Source organism: Argopecten irradians, chromosome 3, assembly GCF_041381155.1.
Source record: "Argopecten irradians isolate NY chromosome 3, Ai_NY, whole genome shotgun sequence".
NCBI lineage: Eukaryota > Metazoa > Mollusca > Bivalvia > Pectinida > Pectinidae > Argopecten > Argopecten irradians.
In genome coordinates this window covers 63,687,578-63,704,737 of record NC_091136.1, presented here as the reverse complement: position 1 = coordinate 63,704,737, position 17,160 = coordinate 63,687,578, and the positions used below count along the sequence as shown (strand labels likewise).

General features: G+C 36.9%; 1 protein-coding gene across 1 annotated transcript; it reads left to right on the top strand.

Moving 5' to 3' along the window:
• Nucleotides 1-219: 219 nt before the first annotated feature.
• Nucleotides 220-12,382, top strand: LOC138319341 (lysosomal proton-coupled steroid conjugate and bile acid symporter SLC46A3-like). The gene is made up of 6 exons (XM_069262422.1): nucleotides 220-1,099; nucleotides 1,425-1,462; nucleotides 3,765-4,954; nucleotides 5,135-5,218; nucleotides 10,947-11,103; nucleotides 11,802-12,382. Exons 3-6 carry the CDS (start codon nucleotides 3,793-3,795, stop codon nucleotides 11,854-11,856), a joined length of 1,458 nt encoding a protein of 485 aa, XP_069118523.1. The 5' UTR covers nucleotides 220-1,099; nucleotides 1,425-1,462; nucleotides 3,765-3,792; the 3' UTR covers nucleotides 11,857-12,382.
• Nucleotides 12,383-17,160: the final 4,778 nt, after the last annotated feature.

The following is a 17,160-nucleotide window of genomic DNA, read 5'->3' as shown; positions in this document are numbered from 1 at the left end:
TATATTACATATTGCCTTACATATATATTATATATAAGTTTACATAGCAACATTCCAGGATATACGCTTTCATTTTACTTTTATTAACTTTAATCACCTGCGACATCTTTTTTGGCTCTGTCGAATCAATATTTGCTGTATATCTGCACTAGGTTCATTATAATTGCAATATCAAATGTAGATGTGGGGAAATGACACTTTTGTCACTGCATTATTACATTTTAGTGTAATTTGAGCACTTTTTTCTCCAAAAAATAAAACAATTACAAACATTTGAATTGAACAAAAGAGTAAACACGCGGATTCCCGATGTTTTTTTAAGAACAATCATTTAACTTTAGATGTGCAAAACATTTAACACCAGAACGTTTACAGAACAGTAAAGATTTATATTTGAATGGCAGTAACTGAAAAAAGAACACACGAACATATGTTTTTCTTCAATTTTCTTCTATGGTATGAACTTCCATTTTCAAACATCTATACGAGAAAACAATTTCCTAGTGTAAACTTCTTGGCTGGTTCAGTATTGATGCGGATGTTTCTGTGTCTAACATCACCTAGACGTATCGGACCAGTGAGATAACTGTCACACAGATAACAGATGTCATATTGACTCGGACCGGTTCTGTTTGAGTTATCATGACGTCCTGCCGTATACATATGTGTAGGAACATTCGAACTCATCGTGAAGGTGGCTTACATCATAGGTATATTGGTTATTGTAGCTATAAAAGTGAGTAATTATCAGATCATGGATTCATCGTACTAAAATCGTCATTCATATAAATGTCGACAAAAATCGTCGATATGGATTTTACCGTTTATACTTTTGACGACTGTATCAGCGGTCCATAGAAGCCTAGCTTAAATGTATACAACGTCCGTATACTGAAGTAACTTTGTTTTCAGTCGTCGACGAATTAATGTCGATGTGGTAATGGTGAGTCTAGAGACAATGGGCCAAGAATATAACACTTGTTCGACCATGGATTTCGGTATGGTATCACCTCCGTGATAGTTTAGCCTTGGAGCAAGTCTTACATATACGACTATAGATACATACTGACAAACCCATTGTGGATGGTATTCTCCACAGGTACGATCAATGTTCTATGAGAAACCAAACTTTTTATGTAGTTTTCTACTGATCTATGTAGACGCTGGGACTGAACTCGGATGTAATTACTGACAAGGCTTCAGATTTATGAAACAATTTTACACTTTTAATAATAATGATAAGTGTTTGATAAGGTGATCAAAAATTACATACTAACAGTTAGGTAACTTTCTTAACGTAACATTTGATCGCCTAAGTCTAAACTAAAAACTGTTTCAGACTATTACGTGATATTGGTGTCGAGACAAAACACGTGTAAATGATTATCGCTTACATCACTCTTCTTACTTTGGTTTATTTACAGACAATGATGTACACAGATAGTGGAGATATCCTAGTGAGGTAAGAACACGACATATTTACACAGATGATAATAACAAACAGACGAGGTGTCTACACTAGATAATATCCTTAGCGGGAATTATCTTAAATACTGAAGTTTGACTTCAGTACAGAAACTTCATTCTGATTACACTTAACTGTATTAAAATATAGAAATATGCAATAACATCATTTTTTTTCTCCCTTTCGTCATTCGAGGAAAGCGAGGAAGTTTTGCATTTCGGACGACGATGTCAACGATTGCGTTCAAGTCCGCTTTGACAATGTTAATCACATCCAACTGGACCAAACTGGGTCAAGTTTCTCTTTGCAAAAGTCTTCATTATGGCAAGCCAATTTAACATTTATTGAAGGATCAAGGTCGATCCTGTATTTAATCGAATTATATAAAATATATTATATATTATATAAGATATCTTATAAAAGATATCTTATATCTTTATAAGATATCTTATATAATATATAAATAACATATATAAGATATCTTATATACTATATCAGATATCTCATATAGTATATGATATATCTCATATATTATATAAGATATCTTATATAACTATATAAGATATATTTTATAGTATATAAGATATCTCATATAGAAATTAAATAAGACATCTCAAATATGTATATAAGATATCTCATATAGTAAATAAGATATCTTATTTAATTTTCTTAATAAGATATCTTATATCGTATATAAGATATCTTGATTAATATACAAGATATCTTATATAATTGAAATCTCGTTGCTATATAAGATATCTTATATAAAATTTAAAACCAGAAACTAATTTCTCCCTCGAGCATCATTCGGAGCACTTCGGAGCACATCTTAGAATCGTTTGCAATGACAGAAATGGCACTGAAAGGGAGAACCAAGTTTTTTTTGGTTTCTTTCAACGATGTATTAAAAATGCAGAACAGTTAATTCCCATTACTCTAGTTGTCAGTTCTGACATGGCGACAATAAATATATTGGCTTAAGTGGTGACCTATCTATACATGCATCCTTTTGTCTCGTTCGACCAAACGCTTGATACTGGCGTAGCATGCGAACCCAACAAGAGTCTGGGTGAACGAGTATTAGTATACAGTACAGCTCTCTATGACTTCTGGGTAGGGAGACTTCATTTCTGGGTCTTTGTTGAGATCTCGTTGCTTTATAAGATATCTTATAAAGCAACGGGATTTCAGTTATATAAGATATCTTATATAGATATTTTAAATGGATATCTTATATACTATATAAGATATCTTATATAGAATTAATTAAAAATATATATTATATGAGATATCTTATATCGCAATCAAGATATCTTATACATGTTCATTGAAATTACGGATCGACATTGCTCTTTGAATAAATGTCATGTTGGCTTGCCATACTTCACATGTACCTGGTTCTAGTACCTTGAGGGCTAAAACTCTTTCTGTAAAAGCTTACTTTTGGATTCTTATAGTACTGAAACTTCGTACTTTTTGTATCCATCATAACACATGGCCATAGACTGCGGAAATGTTTTATGCAGTTCCAATATCAATTTACATCAAAAGCTCAGAATTTTGGCGCATATTCATGACGAAGTTAAAGATGCTACACCGGTGACAAATGGTATTTTTCACTATCAAAAACAGGAGAAGACGATTTAGTATTTTTCTTCAGTTACAAAAGTTACTTTCTTTACACCATCACCACCGTTAAAAAGTTTGAGCTTCTAATTTTGATTCAAGTTAAAAATATGAAAAATAATTAATTGCATCCCGAAAAAAAATCCGTGGCACTATATCCTATATGGAATGAAGTAATGATTGCGCATGCACCAAAGGCGAATAAACTATTTTACATTAATTGTTTTAGGCATATATATATATATATATACGATTAAACACCAATTATTGTTCAAATGAAGAATATCATTTATGCTCTGTCGGCGGTGGAGCATCTTTAACTATTTTTATATCATTTCTGAACTTTAATTCTCTACAATCATATTATAAACGGGTCAATGTAAGGGAAAATTGTTTTGGCAATTCATTGGGAAGAAATATCACATAGGTACTAGACAACATATTGTCAAAACATAATATACCACAAGGGAGATATCTTACACGGAAACAGACGTTACCCAATGGTGTATATTACTAAATCATAACTAGTGTTAATTTGCTATAGGCATTGATAAATTAATATTAACCATTAATTTTCCTCGTTTATCCATTCCTCGTCTTAAAGATCTATTTTTTACTGTTTTTGGTATGAATATGTATGTAAGACTCAATCATACGTTTGCTTCCTCTGTAGATTGTGAAAATCAGGACTGGGTAAAACCATGGTGAATAAAAACGAAAACAACCCTCTTATTTCAACCCTCGATTTGGACTCGTCGAAGTTTTATAAAACCAAAGGGACTTTTGATAATGTGACGTCGATCCGTGGTCGGCATTATTTTATGGTGCCATGTATCCTTGTGCATTTCTTCTCCTACGTATTCTACAACCTGGTCACCACACAGTACCTGTACGACTACTTCGCCAGGAGAATTATACCTAACGTAACCGCTGTGGAGCTGAACCAGGACAACTCGCCCTGTACCGTGATAGTGAACTCGGACCTGTACCAACAACGTACAGAGATACAGAAGGACACCACCACTGCCTCACTGACCTTCGTCATAGCGGGATGTGCTCCAGCTCTCTTCATGGACGTCATCATAGGGGTGCTGAGCGACCGCTATGGCAGAAAAATATTCATAATTGTCTCCCTTCTGGGAACGTTTGTCAAGACATTAATGACTATGATAGGAATGCACTACGAAGTGGATGTCCATTATTTTATAATGTTTATCGCCGTGGAAGGGTTTGCTGGCGGCTGGTGTGCTGTCGTCTCTCTTGGCTTTGCCTATGTTTCCGATGTGACATTAGTCGGCAAATCGAGAACTTCTTCCATTGTTCTAATTGAGATATCAGTTGGTCTCGGTTTAGTACTGGCAGGGGTCACTTCCGGTTACTTGATAGACGGAGTGGGTTTTATGTACGCCATGATGGCATTAACTTTGATGAATTTTCTCAATATTTTAATTATGGTCCTTTGTTTACCAGATACAGTAAACGAGACCAATAGTGTTAAAGGTAGAACTATTCATCTTCTAAAAAGTTCATTTGCATTTTACACTCGTGACACATCTGCGATAGCTAAACGCTGGAAGTATATCGTGTGTGTAGCCATTTTTATTCTATTTAACTTTAGTGCTTTAAGTCGTCAAACCATTGACCAGCTCTACCAGCTTAATGCCCCGTTCTGCTGGGACGCCATTACAATCGGCTGGTACTCAAGTCTCAGCGATGTGTCGCGGAATGTGATTGGTTTAGCCCTCATCCGGGGACTCCAGAATCATATCTCTGACGAGGTGATGGTGGTGGTGAGCGCGGTATCAGGATGTATGGCGTACCTGTTGGAAGCCTTCGCTACCACTGATGCGATGATGTTTTTTGGTAAACACGAAATGTTTTCGCACTTTAATTGGAAGATTAATATGTTTAGCATAATTCCTTATCAGAGCTTTGTTATCTAATCAGTATGGCAGTAATCTTATGATAATGCAGTTGTTAAAAGGAGTTGAGAAGCGATTATTATAAATTATCGTATGAGGCAAATAACGATTATTGTTTCAGTGCCTGTGATCGGTGTATTCTCCATGGTGACTGGCCCGATACTCAGGTCAATCATGTCTCGAATGACTCCGGCGGATAGACAAGGTAGGTAATGATTTATTTACAAATATACATTGTGTTAAGTAATATCAAAAGTACGGACAAATAATGACATATGAATACTTGGCAAACCTAATCAACACAAAGCCATATTGACTGGACTGGTTATGGTTCGGACGCTGTGTACCGCTGTTTATTTCTGTAATTACATGAGCCTTGTTTGCTGGACTGGCTATGGTACAGACCCTGTGTACCGTTGTTTATTTTTGTACTTCTAAGAGCCTTGTTTGCCGGACTGGCTATGGTACAGACCCTGTGTACCGTTGTTTATTTTTGTACTTCCAGCAGCCTTGTTTGCTGGACTGGCTATGGTACAGACCCTGTGTACCGTTGTTTATTTTGTACTTTTAGGAGCCTTGTTTGCTGGACTGGCTATGGTACAGACCCTGTGTACCGTTGTTTATTTTTGTACTTTTAGGAGCCTTGTTTGCCGGACTGGCTATGGTACAGACCCTGTGTACCGTTGTTTATTTTTGTACTTTTAGGAGCCTTGTTTGCCAGACTGGCTATGGTACAGACGTTGTGTACCGTTGTTTATTTTTGTACTTTTAGGAGCCTTGTTTGCTGGACTGGCTATAGCACAGACGTTGTGTACCGTTGTTTATTTTTGTACTTCTAGGAGCCTTGTTCGCCGGACTGGCTTTGGTACAGACCCTGTGTACCGTTGTTTATTTTTGTACTTTTAGGAGCCTTGTTTGCTGGACTGGCTATGGTACAGACGTTGTGTAACGTTGTTTATTTTTGTTCGTCCAGGAGCCTTGTTTGCCGGACTGGCTATGATACAGACCCTGTGTACCGTTGTTTATTTTTGTACTTTTAGGAGCCTTGTTTACCGGACTGGCTTTGGTACAGACCCTGTGTACCGTTGTTTATTTTTGTACTTTTAGGAGCCTTGTTTGCCGGACTGGCTATGGTACAGACGTTGTGTACCGTTGTTTATTTTTGTACTTCCAGGAGCCTTGTTTGCCGGACTGGCTATGGTACAGACGTTTTGTACCGTTGTTTATTTTTGTACTTCTAGGAGCCTTGTTCGCCGGATTGGCTATGGTACAGATCCTGTGTACTGTTGTTTATTTTTGTACTTCCAGGAGCCTTGTTTGCCGGACTGGCTATGGTACAGACATTGTGTACCGTTGTTTATTTTTGTACTTTTAGTAGCCTTGTTTGCCGGACTAGCTATGGTATAGACCCTATGTACCGTTGTTTATTTTTGTACTTCCAGGAGCCTTGTTTGCCGGACTGGCTATGGTACAGACCCTGCGTACCGTTGTTTATTTTTGTACTTTTAGGAACCTTGTTTGCCGGACTGGCTATGGTACAGAGGTTGTGTACCGTTGTTTATTTTTGTACTTTTAGGAGCCTTGTTTGCCGGACTGGCTATGGTACATACCCTGTGTACCGTTGTTTATTTTTGTACTTTTAGGAGCCTTGTTTGCCGGACTGGCTATGGTACAGACCCTGTGTACCGTTGTTTATTTTTGTACTTTTAGGAGCCTTGTTTGCCAGACTGGCTATGGTACAGACGTTGTGTACCGTTGTTTATTTTTGTACTTTTAGGAGCCTTGTTTGCTGGACTGGCTATAGCACAGACGTTGTGTACCGTTGTTTATTTTTGTACTTCTAGGAGCCTTGTTCGCCGGACTGGCTTTGGTACAGACCCTGTGTACCGTTGTTTATTTTTGTACTTTTAGGAGCCTTGTTTGCTGGACTGGCTATGGTACAGACGTTGTGTAACGTTGTTTATTTTTGTTCGTCCAGGAGCCTTGTTTGCCGGACTGGCTATGATACAGACCCTGTGTACCGTTGTTTATTTTTGTACTTTTAGGAGCCTTGTTTACCGGACTGGCTATGGTACATACCCTGTGTACCGTTGTTTATTTTTGTACTTTTAGGAGCCTTGTTTGCCGGACTGGCTATGGTACAGACCCTGTGTACCGTTGTTTATTTTTGTACTTTTAGGAGCCTTGTTTGCCAGACTGGCTATGGTACAGACGTTGTGTACCGTTGTTTATTTTTGTACTTCTAGGAGCCTTGTTCGCCGGACTGGCTTTGGTACAGACCCTGTGTACCGTTGTTTATTTTTGTACTTTTAGGAGCCTTGTTTGCTGGACTGGCTATGGTACAGACGTTGTGTAACGTTGTTTATTTTTGTTCGTCCAGGAGCCTTGTTTGCCGGACTGGCTATGATACAGACCCTGTGTACCGTTGTTTATTTTTGTACTTTTAGGAGCCTTGTTTACCGGACTGGCTTTGGTACAGACCCTGTGTACCGTTGTTTATTTTTGTACTTTTAGGAGCCTTGTTTGCCGGACTGGCTATGGTACAGACGTTGTGTACCGTTGTTTATTTTTGTACTTCCAGGAGCCTTGTTTGCCGGACTGGCTATGGTACAGACGTTTTGTACCGTTGTTTATTTTTGTACTTCTAGGAGCCTTGTTCGCCGGATTGGCTATGGTACAGATCCTGTGTACTGTTGTTTATTTTTGTACTTCCAGGAGCCTTGTTTGCCGGACTGGCTATGGTACAGACATTGTGTACCGTTGTTTATTTTTGTACTTTTAGTAGCCTTGTTTGCCGGACTAGCTATGGTATAGACCCTATGTACCGTTGTTTATTTTTGTACTTCCAGGAGCCTTGTTTGCCGGACTGGCTATGGTACAGACCCTGCGTACCGTTGTTTATTTTTGTACTTTTAGGAACCTTGTTTGCCGGACTGGCTATGGTACAGAGGTTGTGTACCGTTGTTTATTTTTGTACTTTTAGGAGCCTTGTTTGCCGGACTGGCTATGGTACATACCCTGTGTACCGTTGTTTATTTTTGTACTTTTAGGAGCCTTGTTTGCCGGACTGGCTATGGTACAGACCCTGTGTACCGTTGTTTATTTTTGTACTTTTAGGAGCCTTGTTTGCCAGACTGGCTATGGTACAGACGTTGTGTACCGTTGTTTATTTTTGTACTTTTAGGAGCCTTGTTTGCTGGACTGGCTATAGCACAGACGTTGTGTACCGTTGTTTATTTTTGTACTTCTAGGAGCCTTGTTCGCCGGACTGGCTTTGGTACAGACCCTGTGTACCGTTGTTTATTTTTGTACTTTTAGGAGCCTTGTTTGCTGGACTGGCTATGGTACAGACGTTGTGTAACGTTGTTTATTTTTGTTCGTCCAGGAGCCTTGTTTGCCGGACTGGCTATGATACAGACCCTGTGTACCGTTGTTTATTTTTGTACTTTTAGGAGCCTTGTTTACCGGACTGGCTATGGTACATACCCTGTGTACCGTTGTTTATTTTTGTACTTTTAGGAGCCTTGTTTGCCGGACTGGCTATGGTACAGACCCTGTGTACCGTTGTTTATTTTTGTACTTTTAGGAGCCTTGTTTGCCAGACTGGCTATGGTACAGACGTTGTGTACCGTTGTTTATTTTTGTACTTTTAGGAGCCTTGTTTGCTGGACTGGCTATAGCACAGACGTTGTGTACCGTTGTTTATTTTTGTACTTCTAGGAGCCTTGTTCGCCGGACTGGCTTTGGTACAGACCCTGTGTACCGTTGTTTATTTTTGTACTTTTAGGAGCCTTGTTTGCTGGACTGGCTATGGTACAGACGTTGTGTAACGTTGTTTATTTTTGTTCGTCCAGGAGCCTTGTTTGCCGGACTGGCTATGATACAGACCCTGTGTACCGTTGTTTATTTTTGTACTTTTAGGAGCCTTGTTTACCGGACTGGCTTTGGTACAGACCCTGTGTACCGTTGTTTATTTTTGTACTTTTAGGAGCCTTGTTTGCCGGAATGGCTATGGTACAGAGACGTTGTGTACCGTTGTTTATTTTTGTACTTCCAGGAGCCTTGTTTGCCGGACTGGCTATGGTACAGACGTTTTGTACCGTTGTTTATTTTTGTACTTCTAGGAGCCTTGTTCGCCGGATTGGCTATGGTACAGATCCTGTGTACTGTTGTTTATTTTTGTACTTCCAGGAGCCTTGTTTGCCGGACTGGCTATGGTACAGACATTGTGTACCGTTGTTTATTTTTGTACTTTTAGTAGCCTTGTTTGCCGGACTAGCTATGGTATAGACCCTATGTACCGTTGTTTATTTTTGTACTTCCAGGAGCCTTGTTTGCCGGACTGGCTATGGTACAGACCCTGCGTACCGTTGTTTATTTTTGTACTTTTAGGAGCCTTGTTTGCTGGACTGGCTATAGCACAGACGTTGTGTACCGTTGTTTATTTTTGTACTTTTAGGAGCCTTGTTTACCGGACTGGCTTTGGTACAGACCCTGTGTACCGTTGTTTATTTTTGTACTTTTAGGAGCCTTGTTTGCCGGAATGGCTATGGTACAGACGTTGTGTACCGTTGTTTATTTTTGTACTTCCAGGAGCCTTGTTTGCCGGACTGGCTATGGTACAGACGTTTTGTACCGTTGTTTATTTTTGTACTTCTAGGAGCCTTGTTCGCCGGATTGGCTATGGTACAGATCCTGTGTACCGTTGTTTATTTTTGTACTTCCAGGAGCCTTGTTTGCCGGACTGGCTATGGTACAGACATTGTGTACCGTTGTTTATTTTTGTACTTTTAGTAGCCTTGTTTGCCGGACTAGCTATGGTATAGACCCTATGTACCGTTGTTTATTTTTGTACTTCCAGGAGCCTTGTTTGCCGGACTGGCTATGGTACAGACCCTGCGTACCGTTGTTTATTTTTGTACTTTTAGGAACCTTGTTTGCCGGACTGGCTATGGTACAGAGGTTGTGTACCGTTGTTTATTTTTGTACTTTTAGGAGCCTTGTTTGCCGGACTGGCTATGGTACATACCCTGTGTACCGTTGTTTATTTTTGTACTTCCAGCAGCCTTGTTTGCTGGACTGGCTATGGTACAGACCCTGTGTACCGTTGTTTATTTTTGTACTTTTAGGAGCCTTGTTTGCTGGACTGGCTATGGTACAGACCCTGTGTACCGTTGTTTATTTTTGTACTTTTAGGAGCCTTGTTTGCTGGACTGGCTATGGTACAGACCCTGTGTACCGCTGTTTATTTTTGTACTTTTAGGAGCCCTGTTTGCCAGACTGGCTATGGTACAGACGTTGTGTACCGTTGTTTATTTTTGTACTTTTAGGAGCCTTGTTTGCTGGACTGGCTATAGCACAGACGTTGTGTACCGTTGTTTATTTTTGTACTTCTAGGAGCCTTGTTCGCCGGACTGGCTTTGGTACAGACCCTGTGTACCGTTGTTTATTTTTGTACTTTTAGGAGCCTTGTTTGCTGGACTGGCTATGGTACAGACGTTGTGTACCGTTGTTTATTTTTGTTCTTCCAGGAGCCTTGTTTGCCGGACTGGCTATGATACAGACCCTGTGTACCGTTGTTTATTTTTGTACTTTTAGGAGCCTTGTTTACCGGACTGGCTTTGGTACAGACCCTGTGTACCGTTGTTTATTTTTGTACTTTTAGGAGCCTTGTTTGCCGGACTGGCTATGGTACAGACGTTGTGTACCGTTGTTTATTTTTGTACTTCCAGGAGCCTTGTTTGCCGGACTGGCTATGGTACAGACGTTTTGTACCGTTGTTTATTTTTGTACTTCTAGGAGCCTTGTTCGCCGGATTGGCTATGGTACAGACCCTGTGTACCGTTGTTTATTTTTGTACTTTCAGGAGCCTTGTTTGCCGGACTGGCTATGGTACAGACCCAGTGAACCGTTGTTTATTTTTATACTTCCAGGAGCTTTGTTTGCCGGACTGGCTATGGTACAGACCCTATGTACCGTTGTTGTTGATCCTTTGACCAAGTCCGTGTACATTGCCACTGTTGACGTAGCTCGGGGAGCCGTCTTCCTTCTGTCTGCGGGATACTGTGTTCTCGTTCTTTTCTTATTCGTGTGAGAATATCATTTGCTTTATAAGTCTTAGAGAAGCTCATAAATCTTTCCGTATATTTTATTTTTATTGGACAACTCCATTTCTACCATGTATTGATTGATCCACTCTAGTTATGCCATGCATTGATTGGTCAATTCTGATCATGGAGTATGTTGATTGGTCCACAAAATTATAATATTGGCTTTTTGTCAACTCCAATACTGATATGTTTTGTTCTCATCGGTCCACATCAAACCTGCCACCTGACCATGACTGTTGTTTATGTCAGTCTAAGAGGTGACCCACACCTCGTGTCTGGAATTCACTTGACTGCCGTGTACTCTCCATTTGTCATATCCTCACATCAACCTTAAAATGCCCACAATCCTTTTTTTCCAATTATGAATCATTTAGACCATGGTTTCATTTCAAAATAAGAATGATCTTTTTGTCTCAATGACTTTTACCGAATCACAATACATTTCTCTACTCTATCCCTTCCTTCGCCATTCAACTGCAGCCTGTAGCCGGTTAACGTACAGTAGTAACTAAAACGAATACTCACAAACAGTAAAATGCAGAAATTGCAATTTTCAAAAAAAAAATATGATAATAAGATGATAGTAGAAAAAAAACATATGAGATAGTCTTGGAATGTCTTTGTGATTAGGGTACGACTTGAGTATTTATTAACTGTATTTCTGTCATTTGTTTTCAGGGTATTTGCTTTGGTGTCCAGAAGATCAGGAAAGGAAATGCCGTTAAACAAATGAAAAGCTGAAGATTTGTTAAAAAACAACAACAACAAAACAAAAAACAAACAAAAAAACAGTCAGCTGATTACATTTCTAAATATCTTCTATGATATGTAAGAAAGAAGACATTATACATTAACGTATTATATACCGTAATATATAGCTTGTTATATCAGATGACCGCTTCTATTGTCTATACCAAACCAAATCAAAGAAATCGCAATCTTCTAATCTAGTCGATAACATTGATGATTTTGTTTGCGCACCCTTATTCCATAAGCCGTCGGCATATGCAATTTTCTCTCACTATACATTTACATCTGTGGCTACCATACTATCTATATATATCTGAAAACAGAGTGGTCGACAACGATACACTGTCACCATTGTCCTAAGATGTTCTCACACACGGTGATAGAGTCCTTCAGTTTATTCTCATAAAAAGACAAACATCATTATATATATATATTTTTATCTCTTATTATTATTTATAATTTAGCAATCTTTTATATTTTTCATGGAATTAAAGGGGCCGTCTATTTAAGACCTAGATGTCTTTTTGCATACTTAGAACAATATATTTACAGTTTGCACTGACATGGACTCAATAACCATGCTTTCTAGTATTATCATTATCAGTGTATAATGTTAGCACAACACGCGCGGCGATTATATTGTTACGTGAATAGTCGATGGCGTAGCAACGTGAGGTCATGACCCCACTTTTGGCGGGACCATATGAATGACTCGATTCCAATCAGCTGTTCAATCGAATTCGTTGACGATGACGGGAGAGAAAAAAATGGTTATATAAATAAAAATATGCAACTGCCGCGGGAAAAAATAATATTCATTTACGTGAAAAACTGTAAATATAAGGAATAGATGTTTATTTTGTTGCGGTTATGAGGGTATAATGATAATGGAGCCCATGTAAATTTTATGTAAACCAGCTTCGCCGGGCTTACATAATTTACACGTGCTCCATTATCATTATACCCTCATAACCTCAATAATATAAACATCTATTCCTTAAATAAACATCTAATACATATACACAACGTAGAACAATATAAACATATAGTACAAATACACAACGTAGAACATTATAAACATCTAGTACATATACACAATGTAGAACAATATAAACATCTAGTACATATACACAACGTAGAACAATATAAACATATCATACATATACACAACGTAATACAATATAAACATCTAATACATATACACAACGTAGAACATTATAAACATCTAGTACATATACACAACGTAGAACAATATAAACATATTATACATATACACAACGTAGAACAATATAAACATCTAGTACATATACACAACGTAGAACAATATAAACATATCATACATATACACAACGTAGAACATTATAAACATCTAGTACATATACACAACGTAGAACAATATAAACATATTATACATATACACAACGTAGAACAATATAAACATCTAGTACATATACACAACGTAGAACAATATAAACATATTATACATATACACAACGTAGAACAATATAAACATCTAGTACATATACACAACGTAGAACAATATAAACATATTATACATATACACAACGTAGAACAATATAAACATCTAGTACATATACACAATGTAGAACAATATAAACATATTATACATATACACAATGTAGAACAATATAAACATCTAGTACATATACACAACGTAGAACAATATAAACATCTAGTACATATACACAACGTAGAACATTACAAACATCTAATACATATACACAACGTAGAACATTATAAACATCTAATACATATACACAACGTAGAACATTATAAACATCTAATACATATACACAACGTAGAACATTATAAACATCTAGTATATTTACACATCGTAGAACAATACAACAACCTGTAGTGGGGACAATAGGGATTCTTACATGTACGTTATAATGAGCTATATAAGGCATTGTATAAGGAATGTGCTACTTAAATGGAGAATACCAGTCGCCTTTACGTCACAAACAAAATGTATGTTTTTATCTATCATTTTGTTTACTTATTTATATTTCCAAAAAGGATTATCATGACATATAAGATGTGATAAGAAGTTTTCGATATGCATTTTTCATATTTATTGTATTTCAAACTTGCTATGCAGAACAAGCAGATCGCCGTGGTAACCTATTTAGATGTAACGAGATACCCAAGGTATACAGCTAAAGCCTCGTCATTTGACGATGAACATAGATATATCTCAATGTGACGTAGTGGTACAGGTATGTAGTTTGTTATGTTTGTGTAGAATATTATACATTTGAATAGACTGTAAACTAATCCTGATCTCTCTGTAACAAAGGAACAGGATGCCTCTTACAGGCGATGTGTCGTGTCTGGAATACGGTCAAAGCCTCTTGATGCGTACAATAAAAATATACACCGGTGCAACAAAGGAGTGAAAAAATAGGGAAACAATAAATACAACGACTTCTTCACAAGAAAAATCTACAAGACAATTGATTAAAAAGGAGAAGGCAAATATAGGCATAGCCTATCGTCCATTCCTTTATAAAGATTTTAAAAATATTTTGAAATGAAACAAATTTGGTTAAATTTGATAAGATACAAAACTGGGAAGGTTGTCCATCATCCCACAAAACATATTTACCAAGCTAACATACACATGTGTATCTTACGTCACAAAACATATTTACCACGTTAACATACACATGTGTATCTTACGTCACTAAACATATTTACCAAGCTAACATACACATGTGTATCTTACGTCACAAAACATATTTATCAAGTTAACATACGTGTGTATCTCACGTCACAAAACATATTTACCAAGCTAACATACATGTGTATCTTACGTCACAAAACATATTTACCAAGCTAACATACACATGTGTATCTTATGTCACAAAACATATTTACCAAGCAAACATACACATGTGTATCTTACGTCACAAAACATATTTACCACGTTAACATACACATGTGTATCTTACGTCACAAAACATATTTACCAAGCTAACATACACATGTGTATCTTACGTCACAAAACATATTTACCAAGCTAACATACACATGTGTATCTTATGTCACAAAACATATTTACCAAGCAAACATACACATGTGTATCTTACGTCACAAAACATATTTACCAAGCTAACATACATGTGTATCTTAGGTCACAAAATATATTTACCAAGCTAACATACACATGTGTATATTATGTCACAAAACATATTTACCAAGCAAACATACACATGTGTATCTTACGTCACAAAACATATTTACCAAGCAAACATACACATGTGTATCTTACGTCACAAAATATATTTACCAAGCAAACATACACATGTGTATCTTAGATCACAAAATATATTTACCAAGCTAACATACACATGTGTATCTTACGTCACAAAACATATTTACCAAGCAAACATACACATGTGTATCTTATGTCACAAAACATATTTACCAAGCAAACATACACATGTGTATCTTATGTCACAAAACATATTTACCAAGCTAACATACACATGTGTATCTTACGTCACAAAGCATATTTACCAAGCTAACTTACATGTGTATCTTACGTCACAAAACATATTTACCAAGCTAACATACACATGTGTATCTTAGGTCACAAAACATATTTACCAAGCTAAGATACACATGTATATTACGTCACAAAACATATTTACCAAGCTAACATACACATGTGTATCTTAGGTCACAAAACATATTTACCAAGCTAAGATACACATGTATATTACGTCACAAAACATATTTACCAAGCTAACATACACGTGTGTATTTTATGTCACAAAACATATTTACCAAGCTAACATACACTTGTGTATTTTATGTCACAAAACATATTTACCAAGCTAACATACACGTGTGTATTTTATGTCACAAAACATATTTACCAAGCTAACTTACATGTGTATCTTACGTCACAAAACATATTTACCAAGCTAACATACACGTGTGTATTTTATGTCACAAAACATATTTACCAAGCTAACATACACGTGTGTATTTTATGTCACAAAACATATTTACCAAGCTAACATACACGTGTGTATTTTATGTCACAAAACATATTTACCAAGCTAACATACACATGTGTATTTTATGTCACAAAACATATTTACCAAGCTAACATACACGTGTGTATTTTATGTCACAAAACATATTTACCAAGCTAACATACACATGTGTATTTTATGTCACAAAACATGTTTACCGAGATGTCATCATTGTCAGAATTCAACACAAAACGGTAAAATATCAACAACTACACTTGCCATGCAAATATGGATCAAATTTTCGAAAAAGCCACTGTCCCAAACGAAAATACCCTTATATTTGTTAAAGGGACAGAGTACATTGAAATTTGCATATATATCGGAAACAAACCAGTTCTAATGGAAATTACATTATCGAGTTTTACTGTGATATGCTAGAAAAGCCCACTGCAGTGAAGTATATGTGAAATGTTCAAACTCGCTTGCTGTCCGCCATTACACATTGTTGTCGGACGTCTTGTATGCTGAACCATTGCCTTTGCCAGTGTAGTTAAGATTTTTTTTTGTCTAGAACTACTCAAATCGCTCTAACGCGCCCCATAGAATATATTCTTAGAGGAATTGCTCCATACAAGCATGGTTAACATATAAACGAAATCCAATTCCTATATAATACTAAAACTTACGTTTGAATGTTCAAAGCAATCAGCTGATCTTTACAGCTATAGAATTGACGTAAACATATAACAAGATTACAATAAACTACATCAAGTATGATGATCTACAATTCACTTCGTACCTACCTAATCGCATTTATCAACGATTTGGAATTTCAACGGTAACAATCAAAATAATTAACAATGAACAATGTCGTGGAATTTGTCAATATTTCTTGTTATATGTTTCATAAGGAATATAGACCAATACATTTATTTCATATTTTGCTTTGCTGAATTGTCCCATTAACAACAAACATATATACATCTTAGATGTTGGATTATTTGTCTCGCTAACCTCCGGTGATACCTTTTAGCACTAAATCGATCGTAAAACCTGTCGACCATGTTATCCCGTTGTTATTCGACATCTTTCACAGAAACGACTAGTCAATGGTCCTTGTATAAGTGAAAGATAACATTGAATAGGGAAAAATCAGAGATATGTTAACCATGGTAAATAAGCAATAAGAATTACACAGATGCGTTTAGCTGTCTTATTGATTGTGTTATGCGTTACCGTCTAGGTACACAGCTTATATCGAAGAGTCTGTCGCGGCCTTT